General features: G+C 29.6%; 2 protein-coding genes, 1 long non-coding RNA gene and 1 pseudogene across 5 annotated transcripts; 3 read left to right on the top strand and 1 right to left on the bottom strand.

Moving 5' to 3' along the window:
* Nucleotides 1–4,810: 4,810 nt before the first annotated feature.
* Nucleotides 4,811–10,433, top strand: LOC107170330 (uncharacterized; annotated as a pseudogene). Its single transcript, XR_016191570.1, has 4 exons — nt 4,811–5,071; nt 5,593–6,120; nt 8,321–8,980; nt 10,080–10,433. The product of XR_016191570.1 is annotated as an uncharacterized LOC107170330 (transcript).
* A 546-nt stretch (nt 10,434–10,979) lies between these two features.
* LOC149056311 (uncharacterized) lies at nt 10,980–15,301 on the top strand. 2 transcript variants are annotated; one of them, XM_089226757.1, is made up of 2 exons: nt 10,980–12,473; nt 14,638–15,301. In XM_089226757.1, exon 2 carries the CDS (start codon nt 14,661–14,663, stop codon nt 15,219–15,221), a length of 561 nt encoding a protein of 186 aa, XP_089082883.1. In that variant the 5' UTR covers nt 10,980–12,473; nt 14,638–14,660; the 3' UTR covers nt 15,222–15,301. The 2 variants fall into 2 exon arrangements, with proteins under 2 accessions (XP_089082883.1, XP_089082882.1); XM_089226756.1 differs by having other exon boundaries at nt 13,764–15,301.
* A 2,106-nt stretch (nt 15,302–17,407) lies between these two features.
* Nucleotides 17,408–18,587, top strand: LOC149056310 (uncharacterized). Its single transcript, XR_016191679.1, has 3 exons — nt 17,408–17,535; nt 17,859–17,985; nt 18,052–18,587. It is a non-coding gene; the product is annotated as an uncharacterized LOC149056310 (long non-coding RNA).
* Nucleotides 18,588–19,392: 805 nt separating this feature from the next.
* On the bottom strand, nt 19,393–21,944 carry LOC107170331 (uncharacterized). Its single transcript, XM_015520419.2, has 2 exons — nt 21,797–21,944; nt 19,393–19,923 (listed from the first exon to the last, which is right to left on the bottom strand). The coding sequence occupies exons 1-2, from the start codon at nt 21,848–21,850 to the stop codon at nt 19,627–19,629; spliced, it is 351 nt and encodes a 116-aa protein (XP_015375905.1). The 5' UTR covers nt 21,851–21,944; the 3' UTR covers nt 19,393–19,626.
* Nucleotides 21,945–22,515: the final 571 nt, after the last annotated feature.

Genomic DNA, 22,515 nt, shown 5'->3' with positions numbered 1-22,515 from the left:
TCCGTGAAACACTGTAAGCTTTTTGACCAACCGTCTATTATCAAATTTTTCACAGTGATGCACGAAAACTGAATTTCAAGTTTATTTTCCGATCCGTTTCCTAAACGAACGTTAAGTTAAAAATATTGTTAATTACTATTGTAGGTAGGTCGATATAATATGTATTATAATATTACTTTTTATGGATTCCGCATTATTGTTGGGTACACCATCGTCCTATTAATAGAAAAGATACTGTCAATATTTAGTTCTACAAAATAATTAATCTCATATATCAACTGCATTACACATAGTGTTTACCTATAATCTAGCCAACCAAACCCTCTAAGTGTAGTAAGTATGCTTGAGTTTGGTAAATCCTCGTAGAAGGGAATTTCAAGTTTTTTCCTCGATTCGCTTCCTAAACGAACGTTAAGTTAAAAATATTGTTTATTACTATTGTAGGTAGGTCGATATAATATGTATTATAATATTACTTTTTATGGATTCCGCATTATTGTTGGGTACACCATCGTCCTATTAATAGAAAAGATACTGTCAATATTTAGTTCTACAAAATAATTATAATCATATATATTAACTGCATTACACATAGTGTTTACCTATAATCTAGCCAACCAAACCCTCTAAGTGTAGTAAGTATGCTTGAGTTTGGTAAATCCTCGTAGAAGGGAATTTCAAGTTTTTTCCTCGATTCGCTTCCTAGACGAAAGTAATGTTAGAAATATTGTTAATTACTATTGTAGGTAGGTCGATATAATATGTATTATAATATTAATTTTTATGAATTCCACATTATTGTTGGGTAACTTTTTATCTAATATGAAATTATTTTTGGTTAAAATATAATTAATACTCAATATATTTTATGTATATGAAAAACTAACCTTCTAAAAAATGTAATGTTTGTTCTTTTATGACATTATTTAAATTTTTATCAATTATTTCAATTCTTCTTCCCGATGATTCGTCATTTTCACCATCGTCCTATTAATAGAAAAGATACTATCAAGATTTAGTTTTACAAAATAATTAATCTCATATACCAACTGCATAAGTGCATTACACATAGTTTTTACCTATAATCTAGCCAACCAAACCCTCTAAATGTCCATTTATACAGACTGTACAAATTAAAATAAATAGGACACAAATAAATAAATATTTTGATTACCTTTACAATTTGCACGTGATTATCAGTTGATAATTGCTTCCGTTTGGTTATGTAATGATATAATACTCCAATAGCACTTATTGTGCCAAACGTAAGGCCTGCAAATAATAATCTTTTTGACATTGTTATATATAACGCTTTTATTCACAGTCAGTGTATACTATATATTATATTGAAATTAACTGTATTCAAGATATCTATTGAATAAAATAACAGTTCATTCGTAGTTATGTATTTATTATTTGCCAATCAGCGTTGCCCGGACAAAAAATTGTTTTTGTTTCAATGCATAGACATTGATTATAAACACTATACAATATCATTATTATTTTATTTTTTTTTTATTGATTCTTAGTTCGAGAACTTTAACAATTACTTGGCCACTTGGGTTGTAGGGATTAATCACTAATATGAAAAGTGGACATATCCAATGTGGATCACTTTCTGCAATTAGCCATTAAAATACAATAATTTATCTTAACACCACTGCAATGGGTGTATACGTAGAGTCAGAAGAACGATTAGTTGGGTTGCAGAATAAAGTACAACGCGTGTATGACCGGTGAAGCACTTGCTAAAGACCAGTCGAAGACTGCGAGGCAGCGCCGTCGCGTGAACCCGGCAAATCGGACATTTGCCGGGGCCTCGCTCTTTTAACCATATTTTTTGTAAACCATAATAATATGATATGCTTAAAATCTAATATAATAATTTATTAAACAATATTTGTTATAATAATAATATTAGTAATATTATGATATTTAATTGTAATAAAATCAATTATTGAATTTCAATATTTTATGTTTCTGAGTATCAAAATATTGGTTGATCGATGTAGAAATTTAAATTAAGGAATTGCCCGCGCGTTGTCCATTCTATTTTTATAGTTTCTAGTATATTGTGTATTACAGATAAGATACGATTACACACGTTTATCATGTTTACCATAATTTTCTAAATATATCTTTAATAGATATTTGGGTGTATATACCTATTATACCTATTAAAAGACAGAAGTACAATGAAAATGTTTATACTAGTACTAGATTTTTATTTATTAGATCATCGCGATATCGCCGTTATGTTTAACACTATTATTTTTCTGATGGCCATCACCGAGAGGACATTTGAAAAATAAAGGAATACCAACATTTAAATTACGAGTACAGAATATTATCATTTGTAATTGTAATTTTTTTTGATTCATCAATATTTGTAATATTAGTTATTAAACAGTTTAAACTAAAAATATTTAATACTTTTTAGAAATTAACTCTTAAATATTTCATTCGCATGTATAAATAAAAGTATAAAATTTAATTTTAATTGATTAGTAAACAATTTATTAAACGTGATTGTGGTCAGTTTTAAAGATTTTGCCAGGGCCTCGCAAAACCTAACGACGGCGCTGCTGCGATGTCAAAATTCAGAATAATGTACGCATCGTTAGAAAGCATATCTAACGAGTTTGAAACACATCTTATACGTCATCAGTGTAAAGGCGGCACAAGCGGACTAGACGGAATAGACACAGAAAAAGTACGTGCTAATTTTGAAGAAAAATATATTGGTTATTTACCAGAGTCAATTACCGAAGCTTGTTTAAACCAAACGTTTATGTAGAAAAAAGTTCCTCAAGTCAATATTCCGGTAGACAAATTGCCAGTACCTCACTTCAATGGCGACCAAAAAAAATCTACGAGTTTCCGCAACCAGTTCGATGTGCTAGTACATAATAATGAAGTTTTTAAAACGGTAATTAAGTTTAGCTATTTAAAGGCGTACTTAGAAGGCCAACCGTTGAAACTTATAACAATTGAATGCTTAGTAATGAAAACTACGAACTCGCATTGAAGATTTTGGACAAGCGATATTCAAATAGGCGCACAATAGCACAAGACCAGCTTTTGACAGCGCAGAAAGCCATGCTGGGTGACTCAAAATCAATATGACAATTATTGAACACAAATACACAATTATTGAGCATTAAAAACTCAGAAGTATGCTGTTAACCAATGGGACCCAGTATTATTATACTTATTTAAAAAAAAATTGGATGTTCTACTAAGGCCAGTGGGAACTATTATAGTCGACACCAACGATTATCTAACCGTCGAGGACTTCGCAACATTTTTTATTTTGACCAAGTTTTGTAAAGCGGCAGGTGCTGGCCAGTTCAGTGCAGGTGGACGTGATAAAGTAACAACAAAACCGTACAAAATCACAACACTGTATACTACACAATCAAAGAAAAAAAAATCTAAACCCATATACGGTAAGGCGAATGAACAAAAAAGATCATTCTCGTGTGGCGTCAACCGGTAATCACATAAGAATTTAGTTTCAATTATTATACCTATTACTACCATTCCAAAATACAGTCCATCAAAACCACTACATAGCAAACGACAAACAGCCTCATTACTTTTATGCAGTATTGCTAACAGCTATAATATGATGTGCAAGATTCAAGGTCACCGACTTAACAAGTGTTATGAAATTTTAGCTATACGGCTCAATTCAAACACATAAAAGTAGCGTGGACTCAATTCAATATAATCGCTAGGCATAACCGTATATAAGTGTAGGTATAGATAGGTAGTATTGTGTTGAACAGTTTCCACCCGTTCCTGGTTTTTGAACAAGAAAAAAAAAGGTATATGTAGGTATTAAGGTATACATACAATAGGCATACATATTAAAATGTCATTGTTTTCAAACGAAAATGTTGATTGATTAAATCAAAAATTTTAATTTTGTTTTTGAACATATTGTGATTGTACCAAATAAAATCCCACGATTATTCTTACTTAGAACACTCATCAACCAAGTTACCAACCATCAAAAAATGCTTTTACTTTTAAATGGTATAGGCAATCCATATTTTTAATTTCATATTTCTTCTAATATTTTAATAAAAACGTCAATGTATAAATATTGAATATTAAATTATTATGAGCAGGTTATTTTAGATTTAATTAAGGTTAGGCTTTAAATTTAGATGATCGGAGTAGTATTAACTTATACAACCAAAACTTAAATAGTTTTTTATACTTATCTTATTTGCTTTGTTTATGAAATATAAATGATAAAATTATACAAGACTACAATTAAAAGTAGGATATTTTTTCAAAATTATAGCATCATGAGCAGGTACCAATTTCCTAAAAATCCTACCTAGAACTATAAATATTAAAAATCCAAATTTAAAAAAATATATTTTTACATGGGAAATAACAATATAAGGTCAATAGTGTGACATTAAAATAGTTGTTTGGGTACACCAAAATACATGATATTATATCATAATAATTAGTAAAATTTGCAAGAATGAACTCGTCGTTTTTTTTCTCATTGTATACCACACAATTAAATGATAAATGCGACCATATAAATACATGCGAATGAAATTTGATTTTGTTAACAAAAAATAATATAAATGTATATGCCCCCACACGGCCCGCTCTTCATAAAGGTAAAAAGTATGTGCGTCATATTCCTATAATAAAACTGAAATGTCACGGTTTGACAGCGTTTATCATGTAATATGTTGCTTACCTAATGTACTTATGTTTGCACAAATGAATAATACTTTTTGTCACCTACAGATGAGTTTGTATGTAAAACCACGCATCATGAACGCTATAAATGTCTACCGATAATATTATGATAATAATTTTATTTAGATCGCGTTTTTAAAAATTGTATGTCGTGACGTGACCGAGTAGCATCATAAAATCTGATTATAAGCCTATGTACAATAATATTATATATTATCATCTACACGACTACACCGTATAAGTACACCGTACGCCACCACATTCACTGTATCGACTACGAATTATGAACTGTTTCCATCACTATGCTGTTGTGGTCTTCGTAATCGCATGCAATGTTGTAAGTCGAACAACACTTCCGTCTACCAGCTAACGAGTAATGTCAACTATACACAATGTTGACCCGAGAGATTTAGCCATACAATCGGAAGAGTTTACCACAGCTCGGTCACCACTGCATGTGTCAGGCGTGTTCTCTGTTCAGAGGATTTTATTACTTATTTAAATAACAAGTACATTAATCATAAAATGCAAACGAGTGGTAGTAAACTATTCCTCCCCATTGTAAATTCTTTCGGGTCAACATTGCGTTTGTCTATTGAAGGTCCAAAATTATAAGAAATTTATTTAGATCTATAGGTAATAATAATTGTAATATGAAAGCAACGCACGTACTAACGGCCGTACACACTACACACACATATAAGTACGACCGTTCCTTTAATAATATATCGTCTAAATTATTAATGTGATTATTATTGATTGATTTTCGTTTAATATATAAAGTATATAGATCTATTATATTTATTATGTTAAATAATAATATTATACACCACGTTTACGTAAATATCATAATAATAGGTGCATGGAATTCAGATTAAACATAAATATGACGAGTATATATTATCGAATGACGTCATATCCGATGTCAGCGAATCGTCCAAAATCGAATTACTTAAATTCGACGACTTGTATAATATCTTGAGGAGGAAACGGGGATTTTTCTCCTCGTTTAAAATTCCGATGCCGAACATGGAGTTCGTTCACGAAGACGATGATAAAAACGGTGTCGAGAATACAACCGTTACCTCGGACGCTGACCTCTCAACCACCGTCAAGCCCGGGATAACTGCGACTGTCAATGAGGCCTACAACAGCTTCCTGGATATGATGCAATCGTCTAAAGAGATTCAAATCGTGGCTATCGGGTCAGATGTGAAGAAAAGTTTGGTGGAAGCTGCTCCGTACCTGCCACTGGTGAACAAGTTGACCAAGTACATCATGCCCGACTTGTCGATGCGTGACGTGGTAACGTTGTCCTTGAACGTGGCGCTACTCACCACGCTAGGGGCCTCGGACAACGCCAATGCCCAAGTCAACGGAGATCAGGTACGCGTATATTTTATAATATTTTGTATCAACATGTATTGATTATAGACGAAAATCAGTAATTTCCAACCTTTTTTACACAACGCACTCTACCCATTTTTAGATTTTCAAAAACCTCACTACCCATATACTGGTAAAAAATAATCCAATCAAAATATCCCCGCAAAAATAATCCATGAAAAAATATCCCATGTAAAAATATCCCGGTCTAAATATTCGCGTAACTATTAATTCAAAATTTAAACCTTTTTATACAAGTTAAAAAGATATTAATATATTTATAGAATACAAAAAATGAATTAAAACATTTTTAATTAATTAAAAAAAAATTGAATGGTAGTTTTTAGTCTAAAATTATTATGCTTACTATAATACTAAGTTATGTACTATTGATTTTAAATATTTATTGTTATTATAGTTTCATCATATTCTCTCATAACAGCAATTAACCGCTCGTCCAAATTTTTATAGTTTTGCCTTTTTTTTGTTGAGGTACACCAGCTGTATGATGTTCTATTTTGGCCTCCTGTAGACCATGTTCTTGCTTTACCATATTTATAATACGAACTTTCACTCTGTTACACGGTTAGCTGCCAGTGCAGAATTAAACGCTCTGTGTCATTCTTCTCCTGCATTATTTGTCCTTGGATTATACATCAAACATATTCCATATTTTAATTGGAAAAGTAGATGCTCTTCGCCTACCACCACGTGTCTCCCTATCCGCGTGTTCTCAAAATAATCAACGACTATTTATAAATCTTAATCATTTTCTACGTAATAGTTGGAGTTAATTAGTTCTTCAAATGCAGAAATAACATTATTAATAGATACAAAAGCAAGAGTCGATAATTTTTTTAATTCGAGGGAAAATATTACGTCTGTGGAATACCTATTCTTTAATCCACGCGATTGCAATTTTTGCCATAAACACTGAATAAAATGATAAAACATCGATGTCTTTTAAATTTTAAAATCAGTGTAAAATTCTTCAAATGATTCTATAAATGCCTGTTCGAAATCTATCACAATAGCTTTTGGTAAATTTGGTTTGAGTATATTAATTTGATTTAGTACTTCGAAATAACTTTTTTCGTTTTTATTAAACATTTATATATATATATAAACAGTGCTGTCAATGTTACGGTGAATAGTATACAGTTGATTAAATATATTGTGTACAGATTTAATCATTCCATCGGCAAACCATATTTCGGAGTCGTTAAGTATACCTATTTAAATTTTTATTTGTTGTGGATATCAATTATCAATATACTGTTATTAATATCCCAATGTTCATTATTTTTACTGTAATATAGCAAAAAACGTAAATTACTTAAAATTAGTGTGTATTCAATAGGTATTACTAAATAATCAATAGTCACAAGGATGGGCGGAGGTACATTATTTCGATTTTGAGAACGTTGAATTGTCCTACTCTTAAGCGCAACAGTTGAAGGTAACTTAGCTGCAATTGGCATAGATGACTGAGGGTATGTCTCGCTAATCATATTCCTTGTTGTCTGAGTAGAATCACTAGTTTTTTTGGTTGTTCTATTACCTTTTCTGGTTCTAATCCGGCTGCATTTGGAGCGTGTTCATGATCTACTCTCTTATCAAGGAATCCCCCTACAAAAATAATAATAATAAATTGGTAATAGCTGAGTAATATTATGACGATATATACCCAGGCCTTTCGAAAATAATCGTAAGAGCAGTATTCGTTTTACAATTTATACAAATACAAGTGGAAGAAGATTCGCCATCCTCTTAAGTAAAACGCTTCTTCTAAAAAATTCCCACTAGGTGAATTACTGCTTTAGGCATCGACGAAAAAAAGATTTACTCACCTCATCAATTAAGTTATTATTTACATAGTTATTCATATTCACTTGTATAGCATGTAGTTATCCAAAAAATTATCTTTGATAAGGCATAATAGTCATAATTAGTCACAGTTGAAATACATTGTTCAATTGTTTTTAAACATTTGAAGAAGTCCCAGTAGGTTTACCTAATACCTATATTATACACTATTTTATGAATTGTAAGTTAAAAAATTTAGATAGCTTTTAATCTTTACACCTGCAATTTCAGTTTTCTAGTTCAAAGACGGTAAATAGTTGATGTTGTTATTATAAAAATAATTCAAAATCTAGTGCTTGTTTATGTAAATAACATTATTGTGTTTTATTTTTAGTCCCAATCCGATATTCGTAATATGGTTGGTCAATATGCAACTGACATTTATGGAAAGTTGAAAGATGCTTTTAAATCACATATTGGACAAATTACAAATTATTTCTCGAACGAAGAAAAAACCGATTCATTGGCAGAAACGCATAGTATTTTCGATCAAATGAAAAAAAAAATGAATAGTTTTATGAACAGTGTCGACGAACCCCAAACTGAAAACAAAGAAAACCAAATTGAGACAACATTAACACAAACGTATATAGAAAATTCTCAAATCCCCTTAACCAAAACGATTGTTACGAAAACGTATGAAAGTGATGTGGAACCGATCCGCCGAGCAATTAATGATAAAAAATATGTCATACCCAAAAATAAACTATTAAAAAATAGAAATTATAAAGTTAATGAAATAATAACTGAGATGAAAAATGAATTAATTAGCGAAGAAAACTGGAAGAATGACTCTGATATGGAATCTTACGATTATGATAATGGTGATGAAAATATGGATGATGTTGATGATGATGATGGTGCTGATGATGATGATGTTGATGATGCTGATGATGATGACGATTATGATGATGACAATATCACGATAGACGATAATGTTGAATTAAAAGAAGAAGATTTTAACAAAGTTATGCAAGAATCCATGGTTTTACAAGTAAGTTAATTCGTGTTACATTTTTACAAATACAAAGCACGTTCGCAATTGCAAATCACGTTTTTATAATCAAAAAATGAATAACTGTGAAGTATTCATTTTTTAAAATAAATAATGATATTAAAATTGTCTACACTTTTAAATTTTGGTTTTCTTTGCACTATTCATGGACGTTTGAAATTTTTTGATTTTTTCAATTACGCGTGAAAAATTTGTATTTGGAAGTAAAAAAAACTTGGTTATTTAGTATAACATAACTTGATAATAAAAAGTTCCTTTTTAGTTTTTAAGTTACATAACGCTATGGTTTAAATTGTCAACATATAAAAATTGTAAATTTTTAGTGTACCCATCATTGTTTGACAATGTGATAATAACTAATGCTAAAATCGTGACTATATACACGTCCGTGAAGTTGGCACCCCCACTTTGAGATATCGACTTCAAACCAGTGCCAATATTTTGCAACTGAATTGCAACAATTTTCAACGTATCTTTTGAAATTTGCAACTTTACTCATTCTCCGGAAAATCCGATTTCCTGATGGGGGGTGCCAACTTCACGTAGCACCCCCACTTTGAGGTATCGACTTCAAATCAGTGCCAATATTTTGCAACTGAATTGCAACAATTTGCAACGTATCTTTTGAAATTTGCAACTTTACTCAACTTTACAGCCATTTCCCATTGATACAGTTAAACAGTTTTTTGGGATTTGTTGACCTCAAATTTCTAACTGTATATAAATATTTTACAGATACTTAGACATGGTTCAATTTATTAATTTTTCAAATTTTCAATTGAAGGCCTGTATGGTTTATGTGCTCTATACGACTAATGACTTTCTTCCTGTCTACTGAAACTGTCGAATAAATGTGTATAATAGGCTTTAGTTATATCGATCTCAACCCTCCTATAGTGTTTGTTTATTTTCATTAGTGTGTACCTATTTTGCTCTATGAAAATAGTTTATTTTTTTTAAGTTCCAATAATCTTTAAACAAGATAACTTATTTACTTGAGAACCTAAAATAAATCATTTATTAAATACCATATTATATTCAATATCGTAAATATTAATAATATATATACTGGTTTTAGGCTGACTTTGTAAATACACTTGATGGCAAAGAGTTACTGAAACACATCGAAGATTTACTAAAATCATTACCTAACCTTAACACTAACCACAAAAACAGAAAAACCTTTAAAGCTGTAACAGAAGAATTGGGCATTGATGAACAATATTCTGGTGACCGTGTAAATAAACTAATCAACGTTCTCGAAGTAATTACGAACTATTTCATAGTTAAAGCTATTGAAGCAAATGTATTATTAAAATAAAGACGCCATCTACACCAATTACACCAACTACATCACCAACACCAACAATGGATTAATTGTAATTAACATTCGTTTCATACTTAAATAATATAAAAAACTATTGTATTCAAATTATTATTTTTATTTGTTCCAGTTTTTATTTAAATATAAGCTAGAAGGGTTATGTATATTTATTTAAGTATATTGCTTGTGTAGGTATTCAATGGGCAATGGCACACAGTTTTATAGTACGACTAAAATTTTATTTGTCTGTATTATTTTTAAATATGTTGTTTAAAATTATATAAATCATAAATACCTACATCATAATATGATTTATATGTTGATTTGGAATTCATAGATAAATTATTGGATACTAAAAAATATTCAGAGCGGAAAACACTGTCAGTCTATATTTTGAACGATTTATTTTGTTATACATTTATTTTTATTTCTAGACGGTAATATGGTAAGTTGAACCAATTTTTGCCAAAAATATTCTTATGTGTTATTATAGTAATGCTAGTTGTTAACTTTTAAATCAATACCGAGTGGTATGATAATAGATTCGAGCTAAAAAAAAAGCCTTCTTAAGGTCTAATGATGCCATGGAGCAAAATATTTTTCCACTTACTCTCACCAGTGACGTAGTTATGATTTTGTTCTACGGGGGGGGGGGGGGGGGGGGAGACAAACAATTGGGTTAGCCTAACCTGACTCCCACCCCCATTCTCATAACCAGCAAAAAAATATTCTAGTAGTTTAACTTGTTTATGTACCCATAAATACCCATGTCCCCATATAAACAATAAAAATAAAAATATTTTAATGGTATAAACTTTTAAATATTTATTTTTTAATTTTTTCTTAGGTATTGGACTAAAAAAGTTATTGATAAAAACCATTGTAACATTTTATTTTCAGATAGATAGTTTAAATATTTTGCCATCCCTCGAAATTTGATGCGTGAAGTAATGTTATTATGTACAAAAAAAAAAAGTGGGTAAGTGGATGGCGCTCTGCTATACAGTAGTTTACAAATGAGCTACTGCTGTAATGGATAGTATTAAATTTGAATTCAATAATATGATATCATTGTATACAAAAAATGATTCTGAGTGGAGGCGGCTCGCCAGTCTAGGATATGTTATATACTATATTAAATATATTGTTATTGTTCAAAAAAAAATTTAAAAAAAATGTAGGTTCCTATAAAATAAATTCCAAATTAATCAAATCAGATTCATTATGTACCTGACTCACTCAGTAATTCATAGTAGGTACATATAATTTATTTTAAAATAATAAGTATTAATATAAGTCATTAACGACAAGAAGACATTATATATTAATATTAGAATATGAAGTATACTCTAATTTCTAAATGTACATATATATATATCTATATCTATATATTCTATATAATATATAAATCTAAATTTTAAGAACCGGCGAATAATATTTTTAAATTACAACAATATAACTAAAATTGCTAGTCTCGATTATTTAATATATAATTACATCCGCATTTGAACTTAAAATAATTATTAGTGTTGTGAGGAGGGATTCTTAATCTGGTTATTATAATTATTATTTTTGATTGTGTCCTGCAGGGATTTACAGGGCCGGCGGAAGGCACGTGTGACCTGTGCGATCGCACAGGGCGGCAATTTTTTTTGGAATTTTAGGGGCGGCATTGTTTATAAATAAAAATATGTATTTTTCACCATTACTCACTGTAAATCTAAAATTAAAATAATGCTCATTATATTATTTTGACTGGAACTATGTCATTGTATGTAGTACTTAAGTAAGAATTATTAGTAGATAATTAGATATAATATAATGTGCGGGCTAGCATTGTCGCTCGGCGTGCTTCGCGATTATCTAATATCTTTATGGTTTCCAATTAGCAAACATGAACCGAATCAAATCATGATAAAGATCCCCAAAATCGTATATACAATAATCAATAATCGTAATTTATTGTCAGCGATACAAACTATAGTTTACTTATAACGATTGACAACTATCGAACTATACGTACCTAGTATATTGTCATTTGTCTACGAGTCGTAGTGTCAACGATTATAGAGTGCTGTGCATTGTGCATATTATTTAGTCGATCAACATTCAACATTCAACACGTCATATTTTAATATTAATAATTTGGTGAGTATTTTTTTTATTTTAAATAATTGTAATATTATTAATATTAAGTAGGTAATTTATGTAAATACAATGAAAAATTAAGAAAAAAGAATACATCCCGATATCTGATTTTAAATTTTGAATGTATTTATATATATTCCTAATATATTTAGGAAGTGAATTTTTAATTTTCAAAATTAAAAACCTATTAGCTACATTATTATTTTATTATTTGGGTTGACTCTAGGAATTAGGATAGTCAATAATAATAATTGTATTGTTTATCTCATCAAAAACACTCCGTGTAAAAACATCGCTAAGTAAAAATAAGCACTTAAATTACAAAAGTTGTGATATCAAAAATTGGCTAAGTAATTTCATAAATTCATTAATAAAAAAGTATTTATAACTGTTTGTATTTATTGTACCTTGTTAATTTATTCAGTGCAAATAATTGTACTTAGCTTGGCGGGTACTAGAAGAATGTATTTAAATATTTGTATTGTTCTATAGTTTAACTATAGTAAAAATACGCAAAATGAAGCGAATATTTATGTAGAAATCGAGACATTTGGGTTCTTAGTTATAGAGACATAAATAATAGTAACTGCGCCAAGCTAAGTACAATTATTTGCACTGAATAAATTAACAAGGTACAATAAATACAAACAGTTATAAATACTTTTTTATTAATGAATTTATGAAATTACTTAGCCAATTTTTGATATCACAACTTTTGTAATTTAAGTGCTTATTTTTACTTAGCGATGTTTTTACACGGAGTGTTTTTGATGAGATATCACTCATTTTTTTAATTAAAATTTTAGATATATGTAATTCTTTTCAAGCGGTGATGAAATGTTTTTGTTTGGGAGAGGGGAGGTATATTATATAATTTAAGTTTTAATTATTGCTGGAGAATGATTATATATACGTCTTTAGCACCACGTGGCCACCGGTCGTAATAAATATTAGAATCATTGCATCTAACCCATTTATTATTAAATCGGATAATGCATGTATAATGAGCTGATGCCATTGAATTACCATGGTGGCAAATCACCGAGTGTAGTTTATACATGCTGCCATCAATATTTATTTTTTCATTTGGTAATCCATTAATGACTAAGTCGGTGATTTTTGTGGTTGAATTTGACCATAGTTGTATTTGTAAAAATATATATTTGTTGCCATTTAATATGTGTGATGTTTGTGTATGAGGGTAATATGTTTGACAATTTTCACACAGAATATTATCTATCAGAACTTGTTCTGAAATTATTTCAAACATAGATTTCAATGTCACTTTAGACTTGTCGGTAGGAGCAGTAAGTTGGACGATATAATTTGTACAACGGGCACGGTACTGTACATTACAACTGTCGGTTATCAAATGTTTCGTTTCACATAATCACATTAATTACACTCGTAAACCCGTTGCATGGAGAGGGAAATTCAGACGGCCAGATAGTTCAACGCAGCGCCGCGCCGTGACGACGGATTACGCAACGAGTGATTTCAACCGACGAGTGGAAGGGGAAAAATGGGCGGCCAGCACAAGCATCCAACGCCGCGGAACATATACATATACATTGTGGAATTGATGAAAAAAATAGCGTTTTGCTTAATTATTATGTTAATACTTTAGCATGTAACTAAGGCTGTAATACTCCGATAAACTTTAAATGTTCACAGAATCATCTACACACCAAACTGAGCTATTTGTGAACTTTTCAAGTCAATTGGTTCATTAGTTTAGGCTACAGGGTGGTCGACATGATTTTCGTAAAATAACATTGGTTAAATACAAGTTGGTTCTCTCGTGTAATATACACCGTTGTCGCGCGCTAGTTTCTTTCTTTTTTTACTTAGCTCTGCGCCGCGACCGCGGCGTTGGATTTGGGGTTTTGAAAAACTGTATTATTTTCATACATTGTGTTCTCATTTTATGTAATTCAACCGTATACATACGTCATACATATATTTAAAAAATTTTTAGTAAGTTACCCTTTTTTTAAAACTATCACAATTTTTTTAAAGAAATTCGAGATGAATTTTGTTAGAAAATGACAAGTGTCAATTTTCAAGTTTCTCGGCAAAAATATTAAATATAGACTCAAAGATCATTTATCCATGTTTTAGTGACATGCTTATTTTTAACAAATTATATTTATTATTTATGTAGTAAAAAGTTAAGAAAGCGCCAATATGTCGGATGGTAGACAGCGACTTTCGGGTGCAGAATATAGGAAGAGAAAACGTGAAAAAGAAGCTGTAATTGAAAAACAGTCTAATTCTATCAAAAATTTTTTAACGAGTTCTTCCTCTTCATTAAATATTTCAAATGCTGTAGTTGTACAACCTAGTGAAGTTGTTGACTCTTTCTCAGTTATAGATGCTACTGTACCTTCTGAAACCACAGTAGCCAAAAATATAACAGACAATGTTATAATGCAACTCAGTGAGATTTTTGACTCTTTCTCAGTTGAAGATGTCACTGTACCTTCTGAAACTACAGTAGCCAAAAGTTCAACAGAAAATGTTATCAGTACAAACCCTGCGGAATGGCCTTTAATTATTAATAACTACTTTAAAACATTGTTGGTTGAAAAAGGCCCTCCTGCTCCGTTAACTGCAAATTTTGTATTTCCTTCAGATGATCTAGGACGAAAATTCACACAACATCATTACAAACGAAGTATGAGTAATGGAGAAAATGTCACAAGAACATGGCTTGTATACTCTATTTCTATATTTATTGTTGTATGAATTATTAATTGTAAATATGAACTACCATTTATTTATATAAATGTAAATAAAAAACTTTTGTGAAAAAAATATTAAGTGTAACAATGTAAAATGTAAATAAATAAATTGATTATTTATTTCACCGTTTGAACTCCTATTCTCCTACAATTTAGTCCAGTTTATAATTCATTTTGTTCATTTTGTATAAAATAAATAATACTATGTACTAATTATATGGCAAAAAGTATTGAAAGGGGCGGCATTTTATTAACTGCACAGGGCGGCAAAATACTTAGCGCCGGCCCTGGGGATTTATATTTTGTTTTATTTCCCTTAATTTGTTATTTTGGTTTACCCAGTGGTTTGCCATATGTTCCGTGTTAATATATTAATTTGAATTTTTGTGTCTATTATTGTGCTGTATTTTTGTTAAGGGGCTTTAGATAGTGTTGCATTTTTTGCGTGTTGATCAGCTTGTTCGTTCCCGTTAATTTTAGAATTATCTTGGTGTCCATATGAATTTGATCTACTTGTTTAGGTTTTTTAGTTTTTCTACTTGGTTTATGATGATGGTGGCAATGTCGTTTGTTAGGAAATTATTTTGGATGCTGTTGATGGTACAAAAGGGGTCCGTGAAAATATTGTAATACTGATGTGGATCATTTTCAATAAGTTTTAGTGCTGATATTATGGTGATGGCTTCAGAAGTTCTTTCGAAGTTTATTTGATGTTATGTTATTTTCAATTATAATAGCTATTCCTATTACTCCTTGTTCGCTTTTTGAAGCGTCGGTATATATGTCTTGTCGGACAAGACTTGTCCTAATAAATTGCTTTTAAGATCATAGAACAGGTTCTTGAAAATTTCAGGAGAGGTTTCTTTTTTTTTCTGCCAGTTCTGTGTTTATATGATTTTGGTAGACCATGGTGGGGTTTGCATAATTGAGTTTTTTATTAAATTTGGAATAAAATTTTATTGACATTTTATGGGATAAAAATCTGAAAATTTCATGTCTATAAATAATTCAAAAATTGTTGAAATATTTTTAAAATTTTATCAAGTATATAGATTAATAAAATATAGATATGGTGTAAATTTCAAGTTTCTAGAGTTATTGATTTTTTAATAACAACAAAATAAAAATATCAGTACAAGAGAAATTGAGTGAAAATTCAATGTTGTAATTTAAATGCTCTTAAAAATTTAGTTTGAGATTACGGTAGAAATTTTTAATTTGATAAAAGTAAACAAACTCATGAAGAATCTTCCATTGAATTTTCAAATTTTAGAATTAAACAATTACATTTTTATGAATGTTTAACCAAAAATAAATTGCAAATTTTCGTGATTTTTATGTATTTGTTAAAATTTGAACTTTCAATGTTTATTAAAAAAAACTGTGACTATGTATTTTTAATATTTTTTTAACTACCATTGTAACTATATATCAGGAGCCTTTTATTAAATTTTGAAGCTTTTTTACTTAACGAATAAAATATTGGAAAATTTAGTGTTTTTAAATGTAGTAATTTTTCACTTAGCTCAAAAGTGGGACGTATGGACACGTTACGCATACTATATAGCCTAGAGGTAAATGTATATTGTGGGATTAAAGGTAATAATGGGGGACGGAGTGGCCGAGTGGATTACGGCGTTGGTTCCAACACACACCGTCGCACGTTCGAATCCCTATCACGGGTGATATCTTTCTCTGGACACACAATACTGTTTAGGGGATGAGATCACCATCCCCCGACCGGACATAGCAGAAACTTACAGCTGCCTAATTTAAAATTCTGCTAAATAGTCGTCCGAACTAGATCTTCGTGCTTACTTCCGGACATAGAGCCACACAAGAATAAGAAAAGAGAAATAGGCAAGCAATAATAACAACTCTCAATTTTTATGACAGTCGACCTGTTAACGATAATTCGTTACTCGTTATTATAGGTAGGTATACGTTTGAATATTTGTAAAATTTTATAAATAGATTTAATAATTAAACAAATGACTGACGGTACCTAAAATATCACGCAGAACCAAAGTGATATGTTTGCCATCATGTTATTTGTACAAATAAAATATTATCGAGACAACACTATAGTCATAATAATATGCGTATATAATATGTCGAAGATATAATATGAAATTTAATCATTTTAAATTGAGCTACAGTTATTAATCGCTATTCAAATAGATGTTTATCGAATTTCCTTAATAACAAATTTAATATCTATATGATGTCATGATGAGTAGGTAATTATTATTATGAACTATGGCCTGTCAACAACTAACAACTGTGTGCATATTTATGACAACATAACATGTCAAATCGTAAGTAAAATATTTGCATTACGTTCCAATAATCTACTTTTGTTCATATATGAAAATATCATATAACTTATACATATACAAACTTGATTTCAGGATATGCGACACTTTTGAAGCCATTGTATATTTTTTAAATATTTTAAATTTTTTAAGCAGGTTATTATTTATAAAAAATCTAGTACAATGACATAATTGAACTAAATATTTTTTAGAAAAATATCATAAAATTGCAGATTCAACGTTCAACCGAACAGTTTATAATATATTAGTATATTTATACATAAGTGCAGACTTTCTCACTGTATTGTCTTAAAAATATTCTACAGTGTTTATGGCGAAAACTTCGATGTCAAAATTTTGGAAATGTGTTATACTTACCCGTACAAGTAGAATATAAATTATAATATTTCAAATCGAACTATACACGTGATCCAGTGTACATAATATCTAAATGTATATTATTATATCTATAGTCTATACTCTATATACCTTAACATTAAAATGTCTCATAACCCACAGGCATCCGGGCAATTCGATTTATTGTATATAACTTCTCACAATCCTCGATGAACCGCTGTATGTTGCGGTCACGGCCAGCCTATTATCGTTATGAGCCAGTGGAATGCACCTTGAAAAACTATCCAAGCGATTCGTATTCGATACAATTCGGTGCATCGAACATTGCCAAAAGCCCAAATAAAACAATAATGACTGGTCGATCGGTGAAAAAATAAAAAATAAAAAAAATAGAAAACCAAATAACGACGAAGACAAGGAAGTTAGATGACACCTCTCAGCCAACGGGACTCCTCTAGATGAAACTCCTTCAAATGGGACTCATTCAGACTGAATCTTGTATTGAATTGGCAAACTTTAGATTTAAAAAAAAATAAATTTTTATAAATTTCCAACTCAAAATAAATAGCGAATTTTCGTGATTTTTACGTATTTTGTCAAAATTCTGACTTGAAATGCTTATTAACAAAAAATGTGTCCATGTATTTTATAATTTTTTAGCGGTCCTAACAATATATTAGGAGCATTGTCTTAAATTTTGAACCTTTTTACCCAACGAATAAAACTGTGTTGTCATTTATAAAAAAAAAAACTAAAAAGATTGAATATATTTTGAAAATTTTGTTAAGTATATAGTATACTAGTATAATAATAGTAAATGCCAGCATAAACATTAAGTAAATATGCCATGTATCTATGGTTATTTGTTTTAGAGTTACGCCGATATCTAACATCGATTTTCTCAAAAATTGATTTTGCGTAGAATTTTAATATTTTTGTTTTTCTTTATGCTTTTAAAAACTACTGGGAATTTCAAATTTGACCTCCCCAATGCACCAACTAGAATTACTTTCCAACCGGTAAAGCTACTAAAGTTGAAAATCAAAGAATTATTATTTCGACAACTTATCGCGTACCTACACACACACAAAAAAAAGAAAAAACACACACATCATTGTAAAATCAATAATACATCCATCGCTTCGCCCGGAATCTAAAATAAAGGAAATATCCGTAGAATAGAAATACATAAAAAAACAAAATTATTTGAAAAAAATTTATTCTGATTACAAATCCAAAAAAATTAATCTTTTAAAATTTGTTTTGCAAACGCATAACAACAAACATTAAATATATATTAATAAATGAATGAATTAATGTATTTATAGTTAACTATAAAAGTTATTGTAATTATAATTTGTGGGATTTTTAATCAAAAAAGTTTTGAAAAAGGCTTTCTAAGAATGCTGTGTTAAGAATATCTGAGTATAAAATATAATATATAACATTGTCTTTGATTCATTTTGAAGGCATACGTGGGTATGTAAGTAATTTTACAGGGTATTATTGATATTCTATATAAATTTATTTTTACTTTAATTATTTATAAGCTTATATATATATATAAGTATATTTACTGTTATATATATTGTTACTTCTTAGATTAAAACCATAAGAATACATTATTAATAAAACTGCTTGTTACAAATTTCGAAAAGTTGAAAAAAATACTCCACCACCATCCATTTCGTTTCGCAATCCCACACTGTACAGTACACTCTATGATAAAAGTTACGCTTAATCAGTATTTTCTGGAGGAGTGTCATCGGCTGTCCCGGTCTCCTGAGGGTCGTTAGTATTGAAGTCATCAGAATTTTTACTTTTTTTATTTTTTTTTCTTCCACCATTATTTCTTTTATTGACAATGTTCGATCGGCCGAATTGTATCGTGAACCTATTGCTTGGATAGTTTACATATACGTATTCCAGCGGCTCATAGTGGTAGCCCGGCGGTGGCGGCTTAAGATTCTGCAAGCTTCTGTTTCCCGTCAACAATGATAGGATGTTAAACGGTGGATTTAATTGGCCGTATGCCTGCGGGTTACGAGACATTTTAATGATAAGGTATAATATTAATTTAGGCATGTACACTGCATTACGTATTCACGTGTAAAGTTCCATTTAAAAAAATGTATTCTACTTATACAGGTCGATACGCGTTTTTATAACATTTTAAGATCGGTGTACACTGCACAACAGTCTCAGAGATGATGCAGTGTAAAAGCCTACCCTTATGTAAGTATTTATGGTATAGGAAAAAGCTAAAATCGGGCAAACATTATTAGACATGCCTAGACATAAGTTATATTCCAGCACTTGCTCGACAACTCTAGTTACGATAAGCAACATTATAATCATTATATATATATATATATATTATGATTGAATTAAAGACCTTTTTAGTTTTTACTAATAAACCGGTCCTCTAACCTCATCTTTCCACCTCATCAAGGACTCAACGTGACGTTTTTCGGTGACTGAGTTACTCTGATACCACAGGGCCATATTATTTACCATTAGCCAGGATAGGCAATTGCCTATGACCTCCGTTATTAGGGGGCCTCAGATTTACATGTACTTTACATTTTTTTTTCTCTAGAATACTACTTTCAGTTTATAAAATAAATATAATATTTCAAAAAACTATAATAATTAATCCTTACCAGTGTAAAATGTAAGATATTATGACAATTAAAGTTTTAAATAATATAATAGAAAATGTAAAGCAAGCTAAATATTTCGGTCTTATTGTAGATTCTACACCAGATATTACACATACTGATCAGTTGTCAGTGGTATTAAGATATGTAAATGATATAGGTGAACCTATTGAACGTTTTATGACTTTTCATAGTATTGATGGTCACATTGCTGAGTATCTGTCATCTAGTATTGTTGATCTTTTAAAAAATTAGAACTTAAATATTAAAAAATGTATTGGTCAGTAATTTGATAATGCAAGTAATATAGCAGGTAAATACACTGGTGTCCACGCATGAATTAAAAATATTTCCCCAATGGCAAACTTAATTCACTTAATTTAGTTGGTGTAAATTCAATTGAATCTTGCATACAAGCTGTCAACTATTTTGGATTAGTTCAGGCTTTCTATGTATTTTTTTCTTCTTCTACAAAAATATTGAAATTATTAACTGATAACCTTAAGAATACAATACATATATTTTAAAACCACATTCTGAGACTCGATGATAATCTAATGCAAATGCAGTTAAAGCTCTTTAGAATGGTTATAATATAATTTTATCAGTTTTAATAATATTTATGAAAGTGAAAATGAGAAGCCTCAATATAGAGTTGAAAGTAATAACTTATTAAAACAACTAAAAAAAAGAAACTGCTGTTTTCCCATGTGTTTGGATGAGCTCCATTCTCAACAGGATTAATGAGAGTATATTATAGTATTCAATTAAAATCAACGACTAGAAACTTCTCAAATATTAGCTAAATAAAAGAAAATCCAAATAGGTATCAAGAATTGGATGACAGATTTGGTTTCTTATACAGATCAGAATCAAACTCAAGTGAAACTAAATTGAAAATTGAAAATTGTTTAAGCAGTTATTATGATGAAATTGAAGTCTTTTACTGTATTTGGTATACATATATTATTAGGATGGGCTGATCTATTAAAAAAAGGTCTACATAGGTTGAATATAATAATACTGTGGAAGTGTGGAAAACTGCATTCATATAATATTTTTAAACGTTTTGTGCAGTATTGAATTTACCATTAGATATATAAAAGTAATTTCTTTCATTAAAATAAATGAATTAATTCAATATAATTTAGCTAAAGGTTTATGTTGAAACTAAATTTGAATTTGTATATAATATTTTAATATGAAAAGATGTAAATTATAAGAACATAGATCTTTTTTTTACTTACGATTTGACATGTGATTATAAAAATGCACACTGAAGTTAGTTGTTGACAGCTCATAGTGCATATTTATAATTATAATTATATAATTATACTCATCGTATGAATATGAAAATTATTATTATTTATAGCCCATTCGAAAAAACTATTTTAAAATGCACCTCAAATCAAAAAGATAAAACATCATTCATTTTTGACATATCATATGCATGTTTATTTGTAAACATATTATACAGATTTCCTTTGTCTCGATAATATTCATTTGTTCAAATATAAACACTTATGTAGCACAATGGCAAACATGTCTCTTTGATTTTACATTATACGATGTGTAACAAATAGAACTGACTTTTGGAATACCTTTTGTTCAAATTAATATTTTTTTTTTTTTTTTTTTTTTTTTTTTTAATACTACTCATTATTACTGAAAAAAAAAAAATTATTTTAACAAAAAAACTTTTTGGATGAATTCAAAATAGCCTGTATGTGAATCTGATTATAAGAACAATTTTAATGGTAAAAAGATTTATCTAAGTCAAGTAGTTCATTTTTCAGAATTTTTTCGGTTAAATTAATTTGGAACGTAATCACTTTAAAAAAAATATATTTTTCAGAATTTGCTGACATACGTATATTTTATTTAAATTATTTTCTTATCGTATAATATTAATAATTTTCGTCATACGTTGAATCAGCATACTTTTTTTTTTGGTCAGGTCTTTCTG

Source organism: Diuraphis noxia, unplaced genomic scaffold (assembly GCF_037042655.1).
Source record: "Diuraphis noxia isolate RWA-SAM2 unplaced genomic scaffold, SU_Dnox_SAM2 contig0004, whole genome shotgun sequence".
In the NCBI taxonomy this organism is placed as follows: Eukaryota; Metazoa; Arthropoda; class Insecta; order Hemiptera; family Aphididae; genus Diuraphis; species Diuraphis noxia.
Note: the sequence above shows the minus strand (reverse complement) of the source record. Positions and strands in the feature narration are given on the sequence as shown.